Consider the following 27342-nt stretch of genomic DNA (forward strand, 5'->3'; position numbering starts at 1 on the left):
CGAAGCCCCGGGAGTATAGAGGAAAGGGTCTTGCAGAGAAGCGCGACGCTCTAGGTACTCGTGCGAACGCCAAGGCTGGCTGGTTGGGCTTTCGATGGCGGCGGGCTAAAGCTGTCCAAATCGGTGGCTGCCTCTTATGCGCACGCTAAAGCAATATGCAAAGCCTACAGCGTTTCAGGAAGGCAGGTGCATCATATGCCTTCAGAGTAGACCATTGCTTATTAATTACTCACCACAAATTTCAATGTAAGGGTGGGTGGGAGTTAGAAAGTTGCATTTGCACAACTGCACTCCACCCTGCGATTGCATTTGGACTGGTCCGGCATGATTGATTCGAGGCTTCATGACTCAAGGAATGCATGTGAGTAGAGTTCCTTGGAGCACTTCTGCTTCTGCATTCGAACAAGCCAGGATTCAGCTATTAGCTATAGGTTTCCATTGCATTGCACACCTAGATACTACGGTTAACGTCTGGCAAGCAAGTGGGGATATGAAATCATTGTATAGAGTCTTGTGGCACTTTAAAAATTAACAAAATCTATTATGGCATGGGCTTTTGTGGGCTACTACAGTCCACCTCATCAGATGCATGAGGTGGAATTGTAATCAGTAGGCTGTCTGTCTCCAGGGTTTGTCCTATTCAGTGCAGACCCACTGAAATCAATCAACATGGCTAGCTTAAGCCCGTTCATTTCAATAGATCTACTCGTGAGTAGGACTTCGCAATACAGCTCAGCGAGTTCTGAGGGAAATAAAATTCAGAAAAGCACAGATAGTGATCATTACATAGTTAATGGCTTACTTAGAGGTCCTCCTGATGTTGACAAACCAAGTAACACCTATGAACTGCTGAAACTCCTTTGTCTAGGTACAGTCCACACATCCATCAAGCCTCCTGATTCAGTAGCTTCACTTTGCAGCCTCCTTTAGGAATTCCTTTGTTCCAGAATCGCCACTTTAAGACCACTTACGGAGTGTCCTGGGAGAATGAAATGTCTCCCACGCTGCTTTTTTGGATATTATATGTTTTTATTTAGGGAGGCGGGTGGCGCTGTGGGTTAAAGCCTCAGCGCCTAGGGCTTGCCGATCGAAAGGTCGGCGGTTCGAATCCCCGCGGCGGGGTGCGCTCCCGTTGTTCGGTCCCAGCGCCTGCCAACCTAGCAGTTCGAAAGCACCCCCGGGTGCAAGTAGATAAATAGGGACCGCTTACCAGCGGGAAGGTAAACGGCGTTTCTGTGTGCAGCTCTGGCTCGCCAGAGCAGCGATGTCACGCTGGCCACGTGACCCGGAAGTGTCTTCGGACAGCGCTGGCCCCTGGCCTCTTAAGTGAGATGGGCGCACAACCCCAGAGTCTGGCAAGACTGGCCCGTACGGGCAGGGGTACCTTTACCCTTTATGTTTTTATTTAATAAATTTATATCCCTCCCTGCTTCTCAAAAGAAGCCCAGGACAGCAAACAGTTCTGTAATTACACTTACACATACACATGCATGAAATGAAAGCATATTTTAAACACCTGAAAGCTATTTAAAACTTCTAAAATCTATTAAAAACATATTAAAACATCTAAGTACAACACAATAAAACATCTAATACAAATTTAGGAACAGATGCATCCAACTCATCTGTCTGGGTCTGCCAAAAGAAAAGTTTTCAGCAGGTGTCTAGAAGAATACCGTAATGATGCCCGCCTAATATCAAGAGGCAGGGAGTTCCAATGTACAGGAGCTGCTTCAATGTTGTTGTTGTTGTTTAGTCGTTTAGTCGTGTCCGACTCTTCGTGACCCCATGGACCAGAGAACGCCAGGCACCTCTGTCCTTTACTGCCTCCCGCAGTTTGGTCAAACTCATGCTGGTAGCCTCGAAAACACTATCCAACCATCTCGTCCTCTGTCGCCCCCTTCTCCTTGTGCCCTCCATCTTTCCCAACATCAGGGTCTTCTCCAGGGAGTCTTCTCTTCTCATGAGGTGGCCAAAGTACTGGAGCCTCAGCTTCACAATCTGTCCTTCCAGTGAGCACTCAGGGTTGATTTCCTTCAGTATGGAGAGGTTTGATCTTCTTGCAGTCCATGGGACTCTCAAGAGTCTCCTCCAGCACCATAATTCAAAAGCATCAATTCTTTGGCGATCAGCCTTCTTTATGGTCCAGCTCTCACTTCCATACATCACTACTGGGAAAACCATAGCTTTAACTATACGAACCTTTGTTGGCAAGGTGATGTCTCTACTTCTCAAGATGCTGTCTAGGCCTGTCATTGCCCTTCTCCCAAGAAGCAGGCGTCTTTTAATTTCGTGGCTGCTGTCACCATCTGCAGTGATCATTGAGCCCAATAAAGTAAAATCTCTCACTACCTCCATTTCTTCCCCTTCTATTTGCCAGGAGGTGATGGGACCAGTGGCCATGATCTTCGTTTTTTTGATGTTGAGCTTCAGACCATATTTTGCGCTCTCCTCTTTCACCCTCATTAAAAGGTTCTTTAATTCCTCCTCACTTTCTGCCATCAAGGTTGTGTCATCTGCATATCTGAGGTTGTTGATATTTCTTCCGGCAATCTTAATTCCGGCTAGGGATTCATCCAGCCCAGCCTTTCGCATGATGAATTCTGCATATAAGTTAAATAAGCAGGGAGACAAAATACAGCCTTGTCGTACTCCTTTCCCAATTTTGAACCAATCAGTTGTTCCATATCCAGTTCTAACTGTAGCTTCTTGTCCCACATAGAGATTTCTCAGGAGACAGATGAGGTGATCTGGCACTCCCATTTCTTCAAGAACTTGCCATAGTTTGCCGTGGTCGACACAGTCAAAGGCTTTTGCATAGTCAATGAAGCAGAAGTAGATGTCTTTCTACTTCTGCTTCAATAGACTCCTTAAAAACTTGCCAAATTCTGTTATTTTCCCTGTTTCTTTTTATTGTTGTCTTCATAACAATCATGTAAGGAATACGATACGATACAATAATCTTTCTTGTCATTGTCCCATACAGAACAATGAGATTGAAAAAAATCTACATCAGACATTCAAAAACTAACAAGCCTGCTATCCCAGCCTGGTTAACCCCCTAAAAACTCTGATACCCTATGATTAAATACAATATACTCCCATAGAGACTACCTTAAGGCTTACACTGTGTTTAAAACCAAAATCACAATTGGATAGAAACTGTTTCTCAGGCGGCTAGTCCTAGTCTTTATAACCCTGTACCTTCTTCCAGAAGGCAGAAGCTGAAAGAGATCATTTCCGGGGTGCGCACTATCCTGCACTATCTCTGCAGCTTTCTTATGACACCTGGAAGCATAGATGTGATCGAAGGTGGGAAGAGTGCACCCAATAAAAAGCAAGCATTAAATAGGTCGGGTACAATAACAGCAACCCAGGCTCCTCCCTGCCAGTAAAGTTCACCTGAACTTGCATATTCTTGACGTAGAGAGGAAGGGCCACAAAGCTTGAACTTCCACTCTCTGCCATGCCAAGCTGGCCTTTGTGCCAAGAAATTAGAAACGAGCCAAATCTGCCCTGCTGGGTCAGCAATATATTTCAGCGACTGAAGCCCCAGAGTAGGAGATTCCAAAGCAACGCAGCTTGAGCGCTTTTGGAGAGTTCCTTTGTAAGATGACAGCAGGACCGGCTTCCAGCTAGCTAGCTGCCTCCTTCAGCGTCCTAGCATACACCTTTGGTAAAAGCCTGCAAGTCTCACACACCTTTTTTTTTAAAAAAAGTATTGCAAACCCTCTGCTAAACAGGAAGATACAGTTCTGAATCAGAGCAGAGTTGCTGCTGCAGCAAAAGGCGCCTGTGAGTCAGAGATGTGATAGAGGCAAGCCTGAAATGGAACCTGCTAACATTCCCCAGAGCTGCGACTACAGGCATGGAACTTCAGCCAGCGATCGCTGGCAGCGGAAGATGGGTCTTTTGGGAGTCCTGTTGCTCTTGATGCACTGCAGAGCCACAACTGCTGCCTCAGGTAACTTACCCTTTTGGCTTCACAAGTTGGTAGTTTGAGAGGAAACTAGTTTGGGGGAAATTGCTTGCAGAAATCTGTATATGAATCAACGCTGTGTAGATTAAGAGAAAATTGCATTAAAATGCAGATAATTTATTGTAGCCAAAGTTGATGGGCACTGGATCCCTAACAGAACTAGAAGGGCGACAGGTCCCACACACCTGGTGTAGCAGCTAGGTTTTGGGGTTTTTTAATTGCTGTGTTGTTTTATTAAGGGATTGGTTTATTGCGTATTTTAATTATGGATGTTTATGTTTTAATGCATGTGTAATGGGGCTTTTAAAACAATGGTTAGAAGCCTATCATGGCAAGATATATGAATTGATAAATAATAATAGTTTGCCCTCTGTCAGGGAGCTCAGCTTGTACTTTGGTCTTCTTTTAGCAGATCTTATTGCAGAGGAAGAAGCTACAACTGTGCGCCTTGCGCAACACAAAAGCTCCTCCCCCTCCCCAGAACGTCTTGTGGGGAGGGGAAGGATCTAGTGGGCTGAATGAAATCTGGCTGTGGGCTCTATATGGCCCAGGAGTGCATACTCCTGCTCTGGATTTCACTAAGCACTTCCTAAAGCCAAAGCAGAACCATTTCATAAGACTATCAATGGCTGGATCTACACTGATTAAAAAACGCTATACGAGCTCTCAATGCAAAATCCTATTGGCAATGGATAGCTGCTCTACAGTGCCATCTGGTGCCACATGTTTATAACACGGTTATAACGATATAATTGACGAGTGTAGCCGAGTCCAATGGCTAGCTACTAATCCTGATGACAATATTCTGCCTCCACTATTGGAGGCAGTAGGCTCCTGAATACTAGTTTCTGGAAACCATGGTGCAAGGGTTCGGCTGTTGCTCTCAGGTCCCACAGGTGCTTGGTTGCCCCGTGATAACAAGATGCTGGACTAGATGGGACCCTGGCGTGATCTTGCAAGGCTCTTAGGTTCCTTTTAAAATTTTTCCTTTTGTCCTTAGCAGGTTACTTTTGGCACATCACAGACCTTCATCTGGACCCACAGTACAAAGTGAGCCCAGACCCCTTGAAGGTGTGCCCGTCCGCTGGCGCCCAACCGGTGGCCAATCCAGGGGCTTGGGGAAATTACTTGTGTGATGCTCCATGGATTCTTGTCAACTCTTCTGTTTATGCTATGAAGCAGGTCCTCCCGAACCCAGACTTCATTCTCTGGACTGGGTAAGGAAGTGCTTGTGCATTGTTGTTTTTTGCCGTAAACAAAACAAATACAGTGGTACCTCGGGTTACATACGCTTCAGGTTACATACGCTTCAGGTTACAGACTCCGCTAACCCAGAAATGGTACCTCGGGTTAAGAACTTTGCTTCAGGATGAGAACAGAAATTGTGCAGCAGCAGCAGGAGGAGGCCCCCATTAGCTAAAGTGGTGCTTCAGGTTCAGAACAGTTTCAGGTTAAGAACGGACCTCCGGAACAAATTAAGTACTTAACCCGAGGTACAACTGTATGACTTTCTTCTTTGCCATTTCATTGCTCACTCAAGTTTGGCCAACCTTTGTATCAGCCAGGTGTGGAGATCCTTTGCCCTTCCAGATGTTGCTGAATTGCAACTCCCACCACTTTAACTCTCCCACTTTAAACAGGCATGGCTTCCACACACAAAAATCCTGGGAACTGTAGGCCGTTAAGGGTGCTGAGAATTGTTAGGAGGCCCATATTCCTCTCACAGAGCTACAATGGTCAGAGTTCCCTGTGAAGAGGGATTGATTCTTAAGCCGCTCTGGGAATTGTAGCTCTGTGAGGGAACTAGGGGTCTCCCAACAACTTTGTCGGCCCTTAACAAACTACAGGTCCCAGAATTCTTTGGAAGAATCCATGACTGTTTAAAGTAGTGTCATTGTGCTTTAAATGCATGGTGTGAATGTGGCCTACTAGTTATGATGACTACATATTACCTGCAGGTAATACCAGTTGCTAGGGCCTAAGAGTGGAAGGGGACTATTGCCCTCTTCACCTGCTTATGGGTTTCCTGTAGGCATCTGTTTGGCAACAGAATATACAAAATAAATTTAAAAAACAAAATAAAATAATGTCGGACCAGATGGGCCTTTTGGTTCCTCTTATGTTCTTAATTTGTTAACACCTCTACATCTATCCAGGGACTTGACTTTTCCCAGTATCTCTGTCCTTGAACCAAATAGCCTTTGTGCTGTTTTCCAGAGACGACACTCCTCATGTAGCTGATGAGAAACTAGGTGAAGATACTGTGCTGGAGATAATTGAAAACCTAACCAACCTGATCAAACATGTATTTCCAGGTAGGGTGTGCCAGAACAATTGGGCAGTAAGAAGGCTGTGCCAAAAAAATAGTAATCCAGAAACAGAAGCAATGGGTTTTGAATTGCAGGAAGGAAGAGTTAAGGCTGGCGAATGTCTTCAGTCTCCTATGTGTTTCAACAACGGAGCCAAACTGTGGAATGTAGTTCCTTGAAGAGTGTCAAGAACAGGCAGGGCTGAACCCATAAGTGTAGGTAGGGTTGTGTATATTCTGTATTAGTAAAATTAATAAATTCAACACCAAACGATTCTATGATCCAGGTAGTTATTTTATGGGGGGGGGCATTTTTTCTGTAAAGGTAAAGGGACCCCTGACCAGTCATGACAGATTCTGGTCCAGTCATGACAGATTCTGGGGTTGCGGCACTCATCTCGCTTTATTGGCCGAGGGAGCTGGTGTACAGCTTCCGGGTCATGTGGCCAGCATGACTAAGTTGCTTCTGGAGAACCAGAGCAGCACACGGAAACGCCGTTTACCTTCCCGCCAGAGCGGTACCTATTTATCTACTTGCACTTTAACATGCTTTCGAACTGCTAGGTGGGCAGGAGCAGGGACCGAGCACCGGGAGCTCACCCCGTCACGGGGATTCGAACCACCAACCTTCTGATTGGCAAGTCCTAGGCTCTGTGGTTTAACCCACAGCGCCACCTGCGTCCCACCTGCGTTTTTTCTGTAGTGGCCTGCAATTCCCTTGTAGGTAATCTGTTGCAGGTTAGCAGAGCCAAAAGTGAGTCAAGCCACCCTCTTCTTTCTCTTTCTGACACTTCCTTTCCCTCCCATTTTTCATCTTATCATTTGCACCAGAGTAAGTCAAGGATCACCTGCAGCCCCAGGGCTCCTCCTTGCCCACCCCTGTTTTACATAATGATATTTAGATCCCAGCTTGTTCCCATTAATTTCTTCCCACATCGGAGTGACAAGCAGGATTTACGTAAGCCTTTCTTGCTATACACTTTCCTCACTCCCTGTAGCATAGCCGTAGCTCAGTTGAATCATCATGCTAAACCATGGTTTGTGCTAACCATTGTTATGAACCCATGTCGTGGTCTGAGCCTGCAGGCTCAGAGCTGCTTGCCTGCTTTCTTCTTCCATCTGCTCAGCGCCCTGCTTCAGAAGTTCATAAATGCAGTCCTGTGTCCATGGTGCTCTTAATGGCCCTTAACCATGAATTCAGGCAGACCTGCAAACCACGGTTGGCCCAAACTGTGATTTGTAAGCAGCTTCAAACCATGGCTTGATATGCTGGTTTGGCAGCCCTCACACAAGCTGCCATTTGCCAGCTGAATCAAGTAGATATAGTGTTTGCCTCTCTTGCATTCTGCCTGACATTATGATTTTAGGACAATGTTGTAATGTTAATTATCACAAGCGACAACAAAGCAGGTTCCAGATAGTGCCAGCTTTGAGTTGTTTGTTCTGCAGTCACCTCCAGCCTGTTTGGATGCACAAACTCTTCTCTTCCTCTACCTCTAAACCCACTGCACTGTTGTTTTCTTGTATCCCTTCCAGAAACTCAGGTCTATCCTGCAATGGGCAACCATGACTTCCACCCCAAAAATCAATTTCCAGCTAAGGAGAACAGGATCTACGATGTAACTGCAGACCTGTGGCGCTCCTGGCTCAGCAACAGCTCTCTGCAAACATTCAGAGCAGGTGCGTGCTAGATCCAGTTGAGGAACTGATGAGGGTCATGGGAAATTGAAGAGGGATCCAGTAGGCTGAAATGAAATGCAGGTGAGAAGAAAACTAAAAGATCACAAGCAGGGGGATGTCAGAAGCTGCTTTATGTCAGAAGCTGCTTTGTATTATTGCCTGTCTAGCTCAGTATGGTCTACTCCAGGGCTTCCTTGGGTCTCCAGCTGTTTTTGGATTGCTGTTCCCACTATCCCTGACCACTGTTCCTGCTAGCAAGATAAGAGCTATCCAAAACAGCTGGTGACCCAAGTTTGGGAAACTCTGGTCTACTCTGATTGCAAATGGTTTGGCATGATACTTATCTTCACCTGCTACCTGATCCTTTTAACTGAAGATGTCAGAGAAGTGTTGTAGCTCCACGGTAGAGCAGACCTACTTTGCACACAGGAGGCCCCCAAATTCAATTTCTAGCATCTCTAGGTAGGCCTCATGGGAAAAACTCCAGCTCTGAAATCCCAGATTGCCATTGCCAGTCTGTATAGAAATACTGAGCCAGATGTGCCAATAGACTGATTTCAAATAATGTGTATGATTGAACCCGACACCTTCTGCATGCAAAAGCCTGTGCTCTGGCATTGAGCTATCACAGTTTTATTCTATCATATTTTTTTGTCCTGGTGGGAACAGGACCTTTTTCTAGGTTGGACTACAACTCCCTTCATCCTTGAGCATTGACCATGTTTACTGGGGTTAATTGGACATGGAGCACCACATCCGGAGCACCACCGGTTCTCTATCCCTGAGAATCTAGAGCAGTGTTTCCCAAATTTGGGTCTCCAGCTGTTTTTGGACTACAATTCCCATCATCCCTAGCTAGGCCAGGGATGATGGGAATTGTAGTCCAAAAACAGTTGGAGACCCAAGTTTGGGAAACACTGATCTAGAACAGGCATAGGCAAACTCAGCCCTCCAGATGTTTTGGGACTACAACGCCCATCATTCCTAGGTAACAGGACCAGTGATCAGGGATGATGGGAATTGTAGTCTCAAAACATCTGGAGGGCCGAGTTTGGCTATGCCTGATCTAGAGGGTAGCTTATCTTCGGTTCCGTATAGCTTCCATCTCTTTGTTTTGTGATTGATCCAGTTGGTTAGTATCTATTTGACAGATTAGTAAGGCAAGGTGTTAAAATTTCTGTTCACTTGTCATAGACATGTGCTAATCTGCCCATTCTTCAAAAGACAGTTTGATGGTTTTTCAGCAAAAATAGAAAAGGCATTAACTAAGAGAGTTCAAACCTTCTTTAGGGAAAGCCAATGCTGATTAAAGTGATCTGTTACTGCTTTAAATGTAAGGAGCAAATGAGATGGCATGGGGAACACAACAAAACTAGATGGAACTGTGTTATTGGTTTTTTTGCAGGTGCTTTCTACAGTCAGATGCTATCTGGTCTTGGCCCGGCAAGGCGAATGATTGTCCTCAACACAAACTTGTACTATGACAATAATAATCAAACCAGCAGCCTAGAAGATCCAGGAGGCCAGTTCCTTTGGCTGGAAGACATGTTGACCAAGGCAGCAGAAGCAGGAGAAAAGGTTCCTTAAACTTGCCTTATTGTTTACGGATTACTAAGCTTACCCAGTTGAAAGCTGCATGACTGGTGAAGGCCTTACTACAGATTGGTCACAGAAACAGTATCAATCAGAGGTTTTTTTTGGAGGGGGCAAGGTTGCATGATATCAAGTATTATAGATTGGGCTCAAGGGAAAGTATTAGGTGAAATGAAGCAGGCACCATTGTACTGGGCTGTGACATATATTCGGTAAAATCTGTGTGAAATATAAATTTCCATCCCAGATACTTAGGACTGTGGCATGTGTCTGCTGTAGCAAGGCTGGCTCCAGGTTTCAGGCATCTGTCAGCAAAATGACCTCTTAGTGGGCCCTCTTGTCTGTTTGTGGGCCCTCTCAGGCTTATCTGGCAAGGGCAGGTGCCCACACTTGAAGCAATACTACAGGCAAGACCAGGTAGTTGCGTTTTGTCTCATCATTATTTCCCACAATGCCTTGGAGTGGTGCTACTGCAGGGCATTGTGGGAGATGAATATCATAGCTAGGCCCAGCCAATCAGCAGAGCTTCTTGTGCTGAGGTGGCCATTTTTATAACAGAGGACCAAGATAGGTGTTAGCAGCAGGTCTTATTTGGAGTGCCAAGAGCTCCCCCCAAGGATGTCAGGTGTATTTTAGATAAACTGCTTTGAGATTTCTACTGTTGTTGTTTAGTCATTTAGTCGTGTCCGACTCTTCGTGATCCCATGGACCAGAGCACACCAGGCACTCCTATCTTCCACTGCCTCCCGCAGTTTGGTCAAACTCATGTTCATAGCTTCGAGAACACTGTCCAACCATCTCGTCCTCTGTCATCCCCTTCTCCTTGAATTGATGCTTTTGAGTTCTGGTGCTGGAGGAGACTCTTGAGAGTCCCATGGACTCCAAGAAGATCAAACCTCTCCATTCTGAAGGAAATCAGCCCTGAGTGCTCACTGGAAGGACAGATCCTGAAGCTGAGGCTCCAATACTTTGGCCACCTCATGAGAAGAGAAGACTCCCTGGAAAAGACCCTGATGTTGTGAAAGATGGAGGGCATAAGGAGAAGGGGACGACAGAGGACGAGATGGTTGGACAATGTTCTCGAAGCTACCAACATGAGTTTGACCAAACTGTGGGAGGCAGTGAAAGACAGGAGTGCCTAGCGTGCTCTGGTCCATGGGGTCACGAAGAGTCAGACACGACTAAATGACTAAACAACAACAACCTGGTGGGCGTTTGGGCTGTACAGGAACGTATTGCCAAGCAGGTCCTACTGCTCTGTCCACTCAGACCTTAGCATGTTTTCCTCCTCTTTACAGGTCTATATTATTGGGCACGTCCCTCCTGGCTTCTTTGAGAAGAAACGGGGCAAGCCTTGGTTCCGAGAACACTTTAACCAGAGATATACTGAAATAATTCAGAAGCATCATGGAGTGATCATGGCACAGTTCTTTGGGCATCATCACACTGATAGCTTTAGGATGTTTTACAGTAACACAGGTACATTCCCACTGATGCCATAGCTTAGTGGTAGAACATCTGGCTTGCCTGCAGAGGGTCCCAGGTTCATTCCTCAGCACCTCCATATAGGACTTCGAGAGACTCCCATATGAAACCTTGGTGGGCCACTACCAGTCAGTGTCGGCAATACTGAGCTAGATAGACCAATGGTCTGACTCAGTATACAGCAGCTTCCTATGCCTACAGGTTCAGAAATCCATTGTAGGCTATCAGGTTGTTTTTACACTGCTTTTCAATAGAACCAGGATGGTTTGCATCAAAGGTCCAGCATGCTTTGGTGAAAGTCTGCTGTGCCCCCTTGGATCTGCTCCTTCTTTTCACCATTTTCTTTTCATTTATTTTATTTGTATATCGCTTAACTGCAAATGAAACCTCGAAGCGGTTTACAAAAAAAATGATAACATATACACCAGAATAATCAGTAGCAGCCAAAGTTTGAAGCAAGTTTTAAAAAATTCAAAATATAATTAAAACCAGCTGTTTAAAAGTACAAATGAGAATAATAATTTAATGCCATTCCATGGACATTGCTATTGTGTTTTAAGCTGGAAGTGAAATAGCGACTCTGCTTCCAGACGTATGTAAACAAAAACAAAAAAAAACTGTAATGAACTGGTCACTCCAGCCCCAAATCCTGGAGAGGGCCATTTTTCTTTGGGACTGAAAAGGGTTAAATACTTCGCCTTGCTGCAGTCTCAACCATGATTGCCCCACGTGGCAGGGAGGGCAGAATGAATATAAGACAGTATTAGTTTGGAATGCAAGGGTTAAGGTGATAGAGTTGTTTTGGAAAGAGGAGTTGCAGACCATAAAGAAGGAAATGCCTACAGCACTATCTAGTGGTACCTCGGGTTAACAACTTAATTCGTTCTGGAGGTCCGTTATTAACCTGAAACTGTTCTTAACCTGAGGTACCACTTTAGCTAATGGGGCCTCCCGCTGTTCTCATCCTGAAACAGAGTTCTTAACCCGAGGTACTATTTCTGGGTTAGCGGAGTCTGTAACTTGAAGCTTCTATAACCCGAGGTACCAAAGTACAGGCAATTAACCCCCTGTATAGGCTGAAACAGCTGTACAAAGGGGTTGTCTACACTTGGAAGAAATGGTTGCAGTTCTTCCATTATGTAATAAAATAAAATGAAGTTGGAGCTCTGAGCAGGAAATGCATGGGAGGAGGATGCTTTGATCACCATATCCTGCCAATACCTCATTAAAAGAGTGACCAGAACATGCCTGTTCCACCCCAAATACCCAGTTGTTGGGAAGCAGTCTAATTTAAGTTTAATATTGCCTTTTCTTCCAGGTTCTCCCACCAGCGTCATGTTTTTAGCTCCAGGAGTAACACCATGGAAGACAACCTTACCGGGCGTGCACAATGGGGCCAACAACCCTGGCATCCGGGTCTTCACATATGACCGTGACACTCTGCTGGTGAAGGTAGGGGGCACCGTCATTTGCTTGCGTTTGTCTCTAGTAAAGCAAGCGCTCATGTCAAGGGTGACCTGACAACGAGGCCCTGGAGGGAGAGCATTCTGGCAGAGTTATTAATCCTGCCCAGTAAAGACCAGAGAAGGAAGTGGAACAGCCTTCTGCAGAGATTGGCTGTGACTATCTTTTGCCCTGGATTGCATTACATAGTGCCAGCAAGGCAGTAGATGCCATGAAGACAGCAGCAGCTGGCACAGTCCTGCTAATGTGGGCTTTTAATTACCGTATTTTTCGCTCTATAGGACGCACTTTTTCCTTTCTAAAAAGTAAGGGAAAATGTGTGTGCGTCTTATGGAGCGAATGTAGGCTGCGCAGCTAAGCCCAAAGCCAGAACAGCGAGACGCAGCGCTCCGTCTCACTGTTCTAGCTTGGGGATGACTGAACAAAGTCTCCGCAGGGCAGCGGGGTGCCTTCACCCCGCTGCCCTGCGGAGGCTTCAAAGGCTGTCCCCGAAGCCAGAACAGCAAGAGGCTACCCCAGAAGCCAGATCCCTCTTGCTGTTCTGGCTTCTGGGGTTCAGAATTTTTTTCTTCTTGTTTCCTCCCCCCCAACTAGGATGCGTCTTATCGTCCAACACGTCCTATAGAGCGAAAAATACGGTACCTTGTTTCTTGCATTAAAATACTTAAGCCATTATTTTTAATTACTTTTTTTTTCAAAATGCACCTGCATGTTGCAACAGACACCATCTTAGAAAAAGGTTGTTGGCGTGTATATGTTTGTTGAGTGAGATAGAGACAGGGAGATTTTTTTATTGTATTTTATTGTACAGTGGTACCTCTGGTTAAGAACTTAATTCGTTCCGGAGGTCTGTTCTTAACCTGAAACTGTTTTTAACCTGAGGTAACACTTTAGCTAATGGGGCCTCCTGCTGCCACTGCGTGATTTCTGTTCTCATCCTGAGGTAAAGTTCTTAACCCGAGGTACTATTTCTGGGTTAGCAGAGTCTGTAACCTGAAGCGTTTGTAACCCAGGGTACCACTGTAAAAACTTTTAAAACAATAATGGCAGCCAGCTTCTTTTTTTCTTATAGCACAAAGAACATACAAAGCAGCTTAGGATAAATACTGATAACATAAAGGTGCTTTTTTGTTGTGGTTGATTTATTTTTATTTTTGCAAGGCTAACCATAGCCCCTAGTCCAGTAAGCCCTTCCAAAAGTTTCCATGAGTCTGGGGCGGGGAATACCTTTTCTAAAACGATGCCTGCTGATTTTGTACGCTCTTTTGTTTTAAAGAGTTCAGCATTTAGTCGGTCAAAATAAGTTTAACCAAATACCCACCTTTGACCCAATGTCTTCTCTTCCATTTCAGGATATGGTAACTTATTATTTAAACCTCACGCATGCTAACATGGGGGCCCCTAAATGGGAGAAAGAGTACAGCCTGACAGAAGCTTTCCAGATCCCAGATGGTTCCGCCCACTCCATGCAGCTGCTGGTGGAGAAGCTTGAGAAAGACCAAAGCTACCTACAGAAATACTACCAGTATAATTCAGTTCAATACGACCTTTCAGACTGTGATGATGCCTGCCAGACCGACCACATCTGTGCCATCAGGGAGGTTGATTTTGCAAAATACCACCAGTGTATTCAAGCCAGAAGTGACGCAGCAGTGCCTTCAGTCCCAGAGTTGGGTCTTCTGTTCTTCTGCTGCGTGATGGGGCTTGTTACTCTAGGCCTTTGAGAGCCTTGAATGAACCATGATACCAGCATGGGCACCTGGCTTCTACACAGAAAAAGCACAGGATGCGACCACTGCCACAGGCCTCAGCATCCTAAGGAGATCACCCTTCTTAGGGTTTGGGTTTTATTTGTTTTGGCAAACCTAGGCTTGAAAGTATGCATACAGATGGGTGACTATTGTAGCTCACCTCCTTCCATGGGCTATTGGACAAGATCATTTTAGCAGAATAAGAAACAAAGTTTCGCGTGGTCTCCTCTCGCAAGGAGTTCCCAAAGGATTTCTCCAACTGGGGGAATGGGCAGTGAAATGGCAAGTGGAATTCAATGTAAATCAAGTGTAAAATGATGCACAGTGGGGCAAAAATGTCTAATTTCACATGTATGCTTTTGTGCTCTGAAATTGCACTGAATGACCAGGAACGAGTGCTTGGGTCATAGCGGATAGCTCCATGAAGACATCATTGACCCAATGTATGGCAGCTGGTGGAGGGGGGGAGTGAATTCCACACAAGCGGTCATTAGGAAATAAAATTACCATTATTATACTGTCGTCATGCAAGTCTTGTGGTGCGACTGCCGCTTGGAATGCTGCCTGGGGAAAGTTCAGAAAAGTTGAAGTGAAATGATCACAGGAATGGAACAACTCCTATGATGAACGGTTACAGCATTTGGGGCTTTTCGGTTTAGAGAGACAAGAAATAAGAGGTGACATGACAGATGTGTATAAAACTATGCATAGTGGGGGGGGGGAGGGGAGCACCCAGTGATGCTGAATGTTAGAAGAGAACAGAAATAACTTCTTCACACAACACATAGTGTGTTGTGGGATTCGCTCCCAGAAGATGTAGTGATGGCCACTAATGTGGTTGACTTAAGAAAGATTAGATGAACTCGTGGGTGATAAGGCCATCAGTGTCTACTAGCCAGTATCTACCTCCACAGTTTGGCGCAATACACCTCTGAATGCCAGCTGCTGGAAAACACAAGTGAGAAGAGTTGCTGGCCAAATCTGCTGGCCAGTCTGCTGGATTAGATGAGTCTTGGCCGATCTAGCAGGGTTCTTACATTCTTAAAAACTTACGTGGGACACCTGTTTACCCTGTGGGGAGTATACTATGGTTCCCAGGATTTGGGAAGCTATGTGCATTAAGCCCAAGATGATAACCAAATATATGTCCTGAAGCTCCTAAGAAAATTTGAGCTGCTGTGTCCTGTACTATCAATTGAAGTTTCTGAATACTTTCAATTCCTCCGGCCTTGAAATTCTGCTGTGCACAACTATTCACCTGCTCCCTATTTATTTGTTTTTCCTGGATAACGAGATATCCTCTCCTAGCAGGCCCATAACGCCATTAAGTCCAAAGTCTAAAATAACCTAATTGCACCACTGCCTATGCAACAGGGGTGGGGAACTGCGTCTGCCTGGTGGGCCGGATTCTTATCTTTCCCTGCCCAGGCCAGGTTTGGCATATGGGTGGCACTGCCCATAAATCACCTGGCATCATGATTCCAGGTGACCTGTTTTTGTGGTGCTTTGAAGCCCTGGCAACCAGCAGAACACCAGGCTTTAAGGCTGTATTTGCACCATACATTTAAAGAACATTTCAAGCACACAACTTCTCCCAAAGAATTCTGGGAATTGTAATCTGCTAAGGGTGCTGGGGATTATAGTGAACTATGGTTCTCATGATTCTTGGAAGGGATGCGCTTTGAATTGGCCACTGTTAAGACCAGTATGCTGGACTAGATGGGCCATTGGTCTGAACCAAAAACTCTTATTATGTTATGTTATCTTATTCTAATGGTGTGTATGTAACTAACCCGGGAGTAGTTGGAACCATGAAGGAACAAGAGGGAGGAACCCAAATGCTTGGGTGAATTCTGAGGTTAATAGAAGGACAATTTTAAAAAAAGAAGCAAACTTAAGAGTAAAATGAGGATGGAGCATGCTCAGTAACCATGGAATGGTGTGTCAGAAGAGAGGGATGGAATGTAGTATGTTGGAGGACATGGCTGGCTGGCAAATAGGCCTGGAACCACATGGATGGGGCGTAAATTAAATAAAATTAGAGAGCAAGTATGAGAACAAGCAAGAGAGTGAAGCACTCCTGCAAGGTGAGAATACACTGCAATATTTTGTTGCAGGTCCCACTTGTACATTTTAAAACCCAAACCTTGTTTTTTTTCTCGTCTGCATGTTTAAAGTCCAAGTCAAAGGGTATGTATTGCGACATCTTACCACATAGGCTTTTGCCTTCAGCCATTTCCAAACCAGACAAGACTAAGGAAGGGCTTTTCCTACAGAGCAGTGTAGCAATTAAACTTTTGGGATTAGGACCCCAGAGACTCAGGTTTCAAATGTGTGGTCCCTTCCAACTCTACAATTCTTTGAGTTTCCATGTACACTACCCTCCGTTAAATCAAAATATACACTTATAAAAAATAAGAGAAAAAAACCATTGACGTTTCGTTCCAAGTACAACCAACTTGATTTTTATTGCATTTTATTTTTTAGAGGTTGTAGCAATGATCTTTCTACAACCTCTACAAAATAAAATGCAATAAAAATGAAGATATGGGCATGAATGCGTCACATAACGGAATCTCAGCTAACGGAGCCATGACTTATCCTTTTTTAGCCTGGTGTGTGATTTCCCCGAGGCCAGTTGCACAAGAACCAGCAAAACAACCACGTCTGTTCCAGACTAGACGGCGAGTGGGGCCCTGGAGAGAGAAGAAGCCCTGCCCTCTTGCTGGGCGGGTGATGGGCGTGCTCCGTCCCGCTTGCTATGCCGCCTCTCCGCCCAAAGAGGCTCGGCTCGGCCCGGCCCAAGGAGGACTTGGAAGCCGGTAGGAGGTGGAGACAGCAGCCCGCTCCGTCTGCAAAAGTTTCTGGTAGGCCTGGAGCGCGGGAAGAGACGAAAAGAGGAGGAGGAGGAGGAGAAAGGCGGGCTGACGGTGCCATGGCGATCGGCCGGCGACCTACCCAGAGCGAATCCCCTTCCGTCGTCGAGGAAGGAAGGATCCTGCGCGATCCAGGGCTGCGGAGGAGGAGAACTGGGGAGCATGTAGGGTCAGCTAGCCGCGGGGAAGCCGTCGGAGGAGGCGGAGCAAGCCGGACATAGCGGCTCAGAGAGACGCCCTCGGAAGAGTCCAGGAAGGAAGGATTGCTTGGAAGTTGTAGGGGATTTTTTTTTAAAGGGGGGGGTTGTTGTCCTTGGAAAGATCCCTTTCCTGGACCCTATACCTCCCCAAAAGACGACTGGGAGGGAGACCACCCACGTGAAAGAAGGCGACATTAGGGCACGCCTTAGTTAAGTTGCTCTCACTTGATTTTAGGAAATTTTTTGATGCAATTGAGGTGGGGGACCTTTGTCCCTTTTCTAAGTGACTAGCAGCAGCGAGGTTGCAGACCGCCCCCTTCGGAGTTGGCACTAGGGACCGCAGACCCGCTTTGGACTTGTTGGCCCCCAAACCATGGCATGGTCTGGCTGTGGTCCCAGCTGCAACGCACCTTGGCCTCCTCGGTACCGTTATTGGGACCTAGCCTTTGCCTTGATGGGCACGGCTGCATTTTTGGTGGACCTGGGCGCTGACGCGTGGGTGGCTGCCTGCTACTTGAAGGCCGGGGACTACCACTGGGGTGGGCTGGTGCTGGGGCTGTTGGCCTTGTCTTCGCTGGTAACGCAGTTCTTCAGCTGCGCCTGGTACTGGAGTGACCCCCCAGACTTGATGGAAGCGCTGCCCACACGGCGGACCCTCCTTGTGTTACACATCCTACAGCTGGGCTACCTGTACAGGTAAGGACAATCAGGGATGCTGTGTCCCTTTGCTGTAAGGTACTCGGGGAGCAAGTACCGTGAAGTTCTGTGATAGGATGTGAGAGTCCTCTTTTCCTAGGAGCCCCTCATTTAGGTCTGTTTTTAGTTTATGGAACCCAGCAAAATAATCTGTGATTCTATACAAACATAACTTTGGAGAATGGGCTACGCAAGGAGGATTGATCTTACCTCCTAGAATGTAGGGTGATTATAGTATCTGTTAATCAGACAAGTAAAATATCGGCAGGTGAGGCCTGTAACAAAATTCTGCAGTGTGGCGTGCCCTGTTCTATGTTCCAGACAATCAGCTTCCCTTCCCTTCTCTGCCCAGTTTCCATTTTCCCCCAACAATCAGCATTCCATGTTCACTGAGTGTGATCATCCTTATTTAACTTAATTGGATGATAATAATAATAATAATAATAATAATAATAATAATAATAATAAGAAGAAGAAGAAGAAGTTGTTGTTATATGCCACTCATGTGACTGGATTGCCTCAGGTCAAAAACCCTGAGGGTTGTTTTCACCTATGCCAAAGGTTGTGGGGGTTTTGTACTTTTGGAAACCTCGGGGTTCCCTTGAGTCTGCTGACAGCTCTTTCTTTCATGTGGGTGGTGTCATTCCAAGGAAACTGAACCATAGGTAAGCGTCTTGAATCTCTCACCACTCACTGCTTGAATCTCTCATCACTCAGAGATGCAACAACATTTATTGCATTTTTATGACCCGCCCTTCACACGAAGATCTTTCCTGTTTTTTAGCCTCACAACAACCTCATGAGGTAGGTGAGGCAGAGAGAAAGAGAAACTACCCCCAGGTCATTCTACTGTACGGTTTGGGGCCTTGTGAGGATTTGAGCTGGATCTCCGCAGTCTACCCGCCACCCCCACATTGGCTCTCCTTCATGACCCACCCTAAGAATTTTGTGTCACCTTCCCTTTGCGCAGGTGTTTCTATGTTCTGAAGGTGGGCTTCCGCGTGTGCCGGACGAAAGCAGACAAAGATATTGCTTATGCTGTTTTCCTGTCCCATGACATCAGCTTCTTGCGCCTCTTTGAGACCTTCCTGGAAAGCGCCCCTCAGCTTGTCCTGGGGCTCTACATTATCCTATGCACGAAAAAAGCAGAGATATTTCAGGGTGAGTGTCCGTCCAGAAGGGCGCAGGATAAAGGACTGGTTTGTTTGGTTCCAAAAGTTTCCTTGTGTGGTTTGTGTAGCTCGTTTCAGTTTAAATCCAATAAGAAGACAAGAAAAGGCTATTAAGTTCCCACTGGTCCAGTGTCCTGTTCTCGCATTGGCCAACCAGCTGCCTATCTCGAACCATGGCTAAGAACAGGGCAGGTCCAAGACATTTTGCTACCTGAGGCGAAGAAGAAGAAGATGGGCCTCTCTCCCATTTCATGTACAGAATACAAACGAGCTGGAGGAAAACAACGAACTGAGGGCAACAGACTAGTATTTAAAGCCCTAAATGGCTCAGCCCCCAAATATCTGAAAGACGGCGTTCTTCCCTCTCAGATCAGCAGAGAGTGAGTGCCCTCTTGGTAGTTCCTCCACCCTCTGGAGTTTGTGGTGGCTTGGTGGCAAGAAAGGGCATTTTCTGTGGTGGCCCCTGAGTCGTGGCATTCCCTCCCCGCAGAGGTGTGTTTGGCACACCTCTTCATTATGCAACTTTTGACACTCAAGATGTATATTTTGGGACCCACTGTAATCATGATACTGATTTGTTTTTACTGTTATATTTTATGCCCTGAGACCCTATGGTGAAGGGCAGGTATTAAACCTAAGAAATTATTTATTTAAAGATAAACAAATAAACAAAAACATTCCAATGAGGTCGCCCCACCCACCTTGCTTTAACACCCCAACCCACCCTGCTGGACGCAACCAAAGCATTTTGCTGAGACAAAGGACAAGATGGCATCTCCCATTCCTTGTGGAGAAGCTGGGTGGGTGGGTAGCTGAAGCATACTTCACACCTGAGGGCAACAGACCAGTTTAAAAGGTACAGAGAAAATAGAACCACCCCAGGTGACTCGTATACATCACATTCACTAATAGCAAAATTATTATTATTTATTAAATTTATATGTCGCCCTTCATGAGAAGATCAAAGGGTGGTTTACAGAGGAAAAAACACAAAATGCATAACATAACAACAACACCTCACTAATACACCCCCAAAGGCCATTTTAAAGGCCATAAACATACATTTGTTGGCCATTATTTTTGGCTGCTTCTGCTAATTCACACTGTCTTTCTTCTTATCAGATAAAGGCAGCATATTCTATTCTCTTCCTGCTTAATTTTTTTTTAATCCTCACAACCACCCTGCAAGATGAGAGACTGACAGACAGTTACCAACCCAACATCACATAGTTTGGTTCAGGGCACTAAAAACCTGCCCCAAGACTACAGGAGGTTATGGAAGTGGCCGTCTATCATGGATGCTTTCGTTGAGATTCCTGCATTGCAGGGGGTGAACTAGATGACCCACAAGTCCCCTTCCAACTCTACAATTCTGTGGTTCTATCAGTGCCCTTTGTACACTTTGCCACCCACCCTGGCATCTCAAATTTCGACAGATATCGCCCATGTAGTTTCAAATGCATCCTTTCAGTCTTAAGGACTGAATTCTTATTATTTTTACACCCAACTTGAGAGTGTCAGCAGGCTGCATGTTCTTCCTAGTAGCACCAGTGCCTGTCTTTGTGTAGTGTGGATTTGATTGGTCTCTTCCTCCTCTCATTTCAGTGCTTGGGATTTGCACCTCTTTCCTGTGTATCGCCTGGGCCCTCTTGGACTATCACCAAACCCTGCGCAGCTTCCTGCGGGAGAAGCACAAGCTGGGCCGCCGGTCCTCCACCATCTACTTCCTGTGGAACTTCCTGTTGGTGTGCCCTCGCATCCTGTGCCTGGCGCTCTTCGCGGTGGTCTTTCCGAGCTACGTTTCCCTCCATTTCCTGGCAGTCTGGTCTGCCATGTTTCTCTGGGTTACATTGCAAGGTACAGACTTCATGGAACACTCCGCCTTTGAGTGGCCTTATCGGGCTGTGGTGGCTGTCATTCTCTACTTCTGCTGGTTCAATGTGGCCGAGGGGAAGACATGCTACCGCTCTGCAATCTACTACACGTTCCTCTTGGTTGACAGCGCCATCCTTGCCGTCTCATGGCTCTGGAACACCTTTCCCTTGAACTACGACTCCCACCTTGCGGCGCATGCGCTCTACGCAGCCCTGCCCTGCTACGTAGCCGGGATCCTTTTGAGAAGCGTCTACTACAAATGTTTGCACCCTACTTTGCAGGCTGCAGTCCCGGTCACTGGTGATGAAATGGACAATGGAGATCTAGCTGGCAAAGGCGTGCCAGGTTTTCGGCAGCTGGTTGTTCGAGGACACGGTGACCAAGAGGCTACACGAGGACATATCAACCGTCGGGCATATGGACTTGCTCAAAGCTTCTTTGCTGGTGCTTCAGAGGTTTCACAGCGTCAAGGAAATGGGACTCTTGGGGACAGCTGTTTGTGAGCCCAGCTATATACTGTGTCCCATATGGCCAAGACTTATTTCTAGTAATAAGTCAAGAGACGAGAGGAGTTCTGGGGTGTGTGTACCCATATTTTGGTCTGTACCTGTCAAGATGATCCCAGGCCTGTTTTTGAACATTATTTTTTTTAATGTAAGTGTTTTTTCTAGCTTCGCAGGGACATCATACAGGGCAGAGGGGTTGGGGGGAGATGGTCAATCCCACCACCATCATTTATTTTTCCCATGTGGTATCCCTCTTACGCCTGGGGTAGACAAAACGTTGTGCTCCAGATATTATTAATTCCAGCAAACATGGCCAACGGAAGGAGTGATGGGAGTGGTAGCCAGCAACATCTCAAGGGCACTACGTTGGCTATCCCCGCTCTAAGGAATTCATGTCATCACATGCTGACCTTCACAGGACTGTTGTTGGCCCCATTGCAACTCGTGCATCATCTGGGGTGGGGGCACGGATACCTGGTAAAGCTGCCTCCAGGATCACCAGCATGGGCTAAGCCTAGAAGATGAAGTCAGGAACATGGCTTCCATGCTTCTTGGCCTGAGGCGGGTAACCTGTGGCCCACCAGATGTTTCTGGATTACACCTCTCATCATCCTTGGCCGTGCTGGCTGGGGCTGATGGGAGTTGGAGTCCACCAACAACACGACTGGTATAGGTTATCCATCCTTGCAAAGGTTCATTTCAGATAGAGGTCATGGTTGCTACAGCCCACTCTTAGAAAAAGACACCCCCATCCTGTTTTGTTAGTCTCCTGTGACACCCCATATTGGCTTGGAAGAGTTGTATGTGTGCAAGGCATCCCTCAGCCTGCATACCTGGTGCATTCTTCATTGTAGCATTAAAGGAGAGGAAACTACAGGGGAAGACTGGCGCTGTCCTCCTCTCTGTAGCCAATAGGCTTTATTTCGTCTCTTCAGGAGACAGCTCAAATAATATTGTAAGCTTCATTGCTTTAGCTGTCCCTTGATTGAGTCAGGTGCTATCTGTGCAATACCATCTTAGCCATCCCTTGTTGGACAACTGACTCAGGATCCTAGAACTTGAATCTTGTTAAGTTGTAGTTAATTAGTGTCTAATGCACTTTTGGAGTCTTCCCTTCCTTCCCTTGCTGGTTCCTCTCTTTGGTTCTGACGTTCTTGTCCCATTGAGTGACTTAAGCCCTTAGCTTCAATGAAGCTTCTACTTGCTGCTGGCTTCATGTAGCCAAATGGCCCATTCTCAAAGAGCCGGTTCCATGAACAGTCCTACAAACTGAGTTTCTTGGCACACCAGTCCCAGGTTTTTCTTTATAGGAGCCACAAATATGTGCCCTACATTTCCAGGTGGAATTCTTCTCCCTCCTCACTCACCTGATGTAGTTCAAGATAAAATGCTTCGAGTGTTGTTACATCAATGTGTTTCAGATGTTCAAATTGTTGAGCCTGATTATTGTTATTATTATTTTTTTAAAAAACTGATCTAGGGCTCAAGTGCAAGCAGATTTTTATTCAGCTGGCACATTAATTGTCTCCTGTATTTTCTTTTTCAAGCGAAAAGCAGCTTTGGGAGGCTGCAGGTTTGAGTGGAGGGATGTGGGGAAGGATAGTGAAAAAGAGAGAAAGAGGCTGCTTAATCCTTTCCTCCTCAGCCGTTTTTCTTCTCAAACTTTATCCCAACCTGCTTTTTCACTCATAGGGGAAAGGATATGGGTATTGTGGCACTGAACCTCCCTCTCACATTCCTTCCCCTGACTCACAGCCTCCTGCAACTGTTTTTCATTAAAAATTGGATGTGCCTTTCCTGCATACCTTCAGCCATATTCCCAAGTTATTTGGGTATAAAGGGCACTCACATATTGAAGCTGGAGCAGGGCTGTGTTGTGGCACCACCCTCAACATAACATCCCCGGGGTAGCCCCCTACTCCCATGTCCTTGCAATCAACACAGTTGATGGATTGACAAAGGAACTTTTATGCATGAGCATCTGCTCATGTTTAGTGGGTTGGTTTGAAGACATCCATGTGTTGGGAGTGTGTGTGTGTGTGTGTGGGGGTAATCTGAAGGTGTGCCATCAGGAGCAGGGGCAAGCAGCACAGCCCCATTCCTTACCCACTGGAATACCCAACACATGAGTAACGCATGAGCAGAGCTGCTGAGTTTGACCTTCAGTTTAAAGCTAGTGTTAACTTATTGACATTGTTGAAGTTGTTTAGAAGAATAAAGTGATTCAGTTCCATGTTCAAATCTTGTTTTATCAGCAGTTATGCGAGAGGAGCCCAATCCCAAAGCATGCTAATTTGCAGGATTTTGAAGTGCTTCCACGAACCACAGTTTGAGTAGGCTTCCATCTTCCTCTGTTCCTTAGGTAGCTGCCTGGTTTAGTGGATTTTCTTCAATTAGCCACACCAGTTGTGAAATGTTTGACACGAGATTTACTTGGGCAGAACAGCAGCAGCCCACAAAAGTGGAGTCCACAAGCCTATAAATCACGCAGGCTTCTAGAGAGGCATTTGCTTGCCTTAGCTTTGCACATGCACAGAAATGAAGCCACATAAGCAGAGTTGCAGCCAGGTATCTAGGCAACGACTTTATCAGAAGAGCAAAAGTAACTTCACAGGGACAGGCTTGAGGAAGAACAAGGCCATAGATTCCTCTATTTGTGTCAGCAAATTCCTCCACAGCTTCTTCACAGACATCACAGCTCTTTTACAACACCCAACATTGTCTTCATGCTTTGTTTTACTGCCTGTACACCTTAGGCTATCTAGGGATAAATACAGCAACACATTTTCCACCACACAGTGATGACAGTTGTTTTTTAACCGGGAGCCCCACTAAAGCATTTTCCGCTACCCATTCATTCTCTCCGCTTTCAGTCACGTACAGCATGCATTAAATTGGCTATATTGATGAGCATGGATCCAACTTACTGTTGAATCCCTGCTTGCCTAACAACAAATCTGCTGATGCCATTTTCTTGTGGGTAGTGCTGTTTTGGCTATGTTAAGGCTCCATATTTGCAGAATGACTTCACCGTTAGTCTGCACAGAATGTGGAGGGAATGAGCAGAGAATATTTTCTTTCAGAATACTAGAGCATGGGGTCTTCCTATCATAAGAACATCAGATGAGGCCTTGCTGAGGCTGCCCTGTACTTTATCTGTCCTGAATCTTCTAACCTTTGGATGTCCATGAATTCTGGTGTCACAAGAGGGAGAAAAACTTCTTTCTGTCCACTATCTCCATGAAGGGAAGGCCACCAGCCAGACACAAGTCCAATAGCATTGTCACTTCTGCTGTGAAGCTGCCACAGATCTGAAATACTAAAGAGAATGGAAACTTCTGACAGGAAGCTTGCTTCACACTACCCATTATAAAGTAGAGAGCTTTATGGACATCATGCCTTGTTTCACGTTTCCTTAACAGCCAAGTAGTCTCCAAAAAGAGGAAGAAGCCTTTTAATAGGACTTCTACTTTCCTCTCTCCAGCTTTTGAAACCAACCGCAGTGTGATATAATATGGAACGTGCACCTGAGTTATCAAGTTTTTTGTGCAAATCAACAGTAGGTGATGCTGTCGGCTGCAAAGAACACACACCGAGGAAAATTTATTAATCCTGAGAAGAATGAACTTGCCCTTTTCTCCCAGTACTCAGGCAGATGAGTTATTGAGGTCCTTATCTGCTCTGATAGTAAAGAATCCTTAGATGAGTCATTTGAAAATAGACAAATGCCCATTTGTTTCAATGCAGCCAGCAAATGGTATCCCACAACTGGGTCATGCAAGATAAGGCTTTGTATTCTATTTGATTGAATATGCATTACTGCTGGCGTCCTGAACACCACTGAATGGAACAGCAGGGGCCTATAAATAAATAGTTAACAGAAAAGCCAATCAAACAGTTGAAAGCCTAGCATGATGTTGTGAGCCTGTGGCACAACTCATATAGGTTGGCACACTTATGGGCTAAACTCCAGTTGCTATTTTCCATGTGTTTCAGCAAGCATGCTTAACCTGGCTACTTTTGTTTTGGAGCAAATGCAGTCACGGGGCCCAAGTCTGGAACACATTCCTGAGCTGAACTGGGACCTTGAACAAATACCCTTGGCAGGGGGTTGGACTCGATGGCCCTTGTGGTCTCTTCCAACTCTATGATTCTATGATGAAACTCTCCCCTTCCCTCCCAGCTGTTTTTCCTGTCCTCCCCCCCCCAAAGAAATTTGTTTGCTTCTGCTTTAAAATGAAACATCCAGAATAAACATGTGACTAACGTCATGAATTTGACCTGAAAGATGGGGCCGCTTTTGCAAACTTTGAAGCCCCAAATGCCAATAGCAGCAGCCACTCATATAATCTGGGAGAGTCTGAAAGTTTTTTTAAGGCCTGGGAAACTAAGAAATTCATGTGCCAAGAGGAATGTAGGCCCAGGACATGCCACTCTTGACAGGCAATTCTAGAGTTGCAGCACCTCAGTTCAGTGAGGGCATCTGATGAAGAATCTCCAACAATCTCAGGAAAAGGGCAGGGTGATGCAGAGATAGACAGTACTCCCAAGCTCCTCCCTGAAAAGCGTCAATGTTGAAATAATGTATGTGGGTTAGTGGGTGCAACACATGGCATCCGCATGACATTTCTGAGAACAGTCCTTTCCCTTTGAAGCCAGGTCACCTGTGCTCATTTCTAAGGGTGGAGCAGCTCTCCTTCAAAGGAATTTCAAACCACTGCTCTAGGTATTTTAGAGGCGGGGAGACATGTTGGCTTGGCGTGACTAATCGCTAAAATAAAGCAATACCAACTTTGCTATGAGGCTATGGACTGACACATTGGGAGTTCCTTATCTTTTGATCGTGAGCCCCACAAGTCTGGCTGTGCTTCGTATTTCGGGAAGGGAAGCGATTATCAGCCTCCTCCACATTATACTGGTGGCAGCTGTTTCTCTGGGCTCGCAGGTCTCTGCATCACAGCAGATAAGAACTCTGACCCAAAGGCTCTGGCTGTCTGCCAAGCTTTCCTTGGGCTGTCCCTTGCATTAAAACTACCCAGAGCATATGCATGTAACAGGAGCCACGTCTCACCAAGGGGATGTGGGGAACTGGTGGCCCTCCAGATGCTGTTCTTGGACTCGAACTCTCATCAGCCCCAGCCAGGATGGTCAATAGTCAGGGATAATAGGAGCTGTAGTCTGGCAATATATGGAGGGCCACATGCTACCCATCCATGATGTACACTGTTTTGAGCAAATTGCAGGCAGTACAGGCCACAAACATTTGAGCTAAGGGCCACATTGATCCAGGGATAAGCTAGGGGGGCATGGGGGGCATGTCCAACTTAGCCTTTTAAAAATAAAGGTTGTTGAGGGTTTGGTGACACAAAAAGCTTATTATGGAATCGCAGCAGGGGAATGGTCAGTAAAAAAAATCGAGAGGAAAATATCAAATTTTGGGGACCCACAAACAATCCTTTGGCATCATAGAATTACCTATGGTAATTAAATAAAATTTAAAAATAGGAAGAAAATATTGGGGCAGGGAACTTATCAGAGTCGAGAAAAATGTTTTTAAACCTTCAAGTGGAAAATGTTTGGTGGGCCTTGGAGGATCACGGCATCACAGTGGGGGGAACCATAAAACCAGTATGGGGAAATGGGGGGGGGAGCATAGGGGATTTTTTTTTTAAAAAAGGAATGACAAAATTTTGGAAGGGCACACAAAAATCTCTTGGGCGTCTGGCTATATAAACAGTGTGGCTTATAATTAATAAG

At 45.9% G+C, this 27342-nt stretch overlaps 3 protein-coding genes across 6 annotated transcripts in view; all 3 read left to right on the forward strand.

Annotated features, from left to right (window-relative positions):
- THEMIS2 (thymocyte selection associated family member 2) overlaps positions 1–27342 on the forward strand; it is a 96834-nt gene that overhangs the window by 34023 nt on the left and 35469 nt on the right. The window lies entirely within an intron of this gene.
- On the forward strand, positions 37–14437 carry SMPDL3B (sphingomyelin phosphodiesterase acid like 3B). Of its 3 annotated transcripts, XM_081920723.1 has the most exons (9): positions 37–361; positions 3744–3964; positions 4980–5196; positions 6197–6294; positions 7824–7967; positions 9373–9545; positions 10859–11039; positions 12364–12497; positions 13862–14437. In XM_081920723.1, the coding sequence occupies exons 2-9, from the start codon at positions 3829–3831 to the stop codon at positions 14231–14233; spliced, it is 1455 nt and encodes a 484-aa protein (XP_081776849.1). In that variant the 5' UTR covers positions 37–361; positions 3744–3828; the 3' UTR covers positions 14234–14437. The 3 variants fall into 3 exon arrangements, with proteins under 3 accessions (XP_081776849.1, XP_081776848.1, XP_081776850.1); XM_081920722.1 differs by lacking the exon at positions 37–361 and having other exon boundaries at positions 2876–3964; XM_081920724.1 differs by lacking the exon at positions 37–361 and having other exon boundaries at positions 2877–3964; positions 4983–5196.
- On the forward strand, positions 14441–23045 carry XKR8 (XK related 8). The gene is made up of 4 exons (XM_081920744.1): positions 14441–14937; positions 16872–18032; positions 19003–19193; positions 20810–23045. The coding sequence occupies exons 2-4, from the start codon at positions 17710–17712 to the stop codon at positions 21580–21582; spliced, it is 1287 nt and encodes a 428-aa protein (XP_081776870.1). The 5' UTR covers positions 14441–14937; positions 16872–17709; the 3' UTR covers positions 21583–23045.

This window comes from Podarcis melisellensis (genome assembly GCF_964234715.1).
Source record: "Podarcis melisellensis genome assembly, chromosome: 8".
Taxonomy (NCBI): domain Eukaryota; kingdom Metazoa; phylum Chordata; class Lepidosauria; order Squamata; family Lacertidae; genus Podarcis; species Podarcis melisellensis.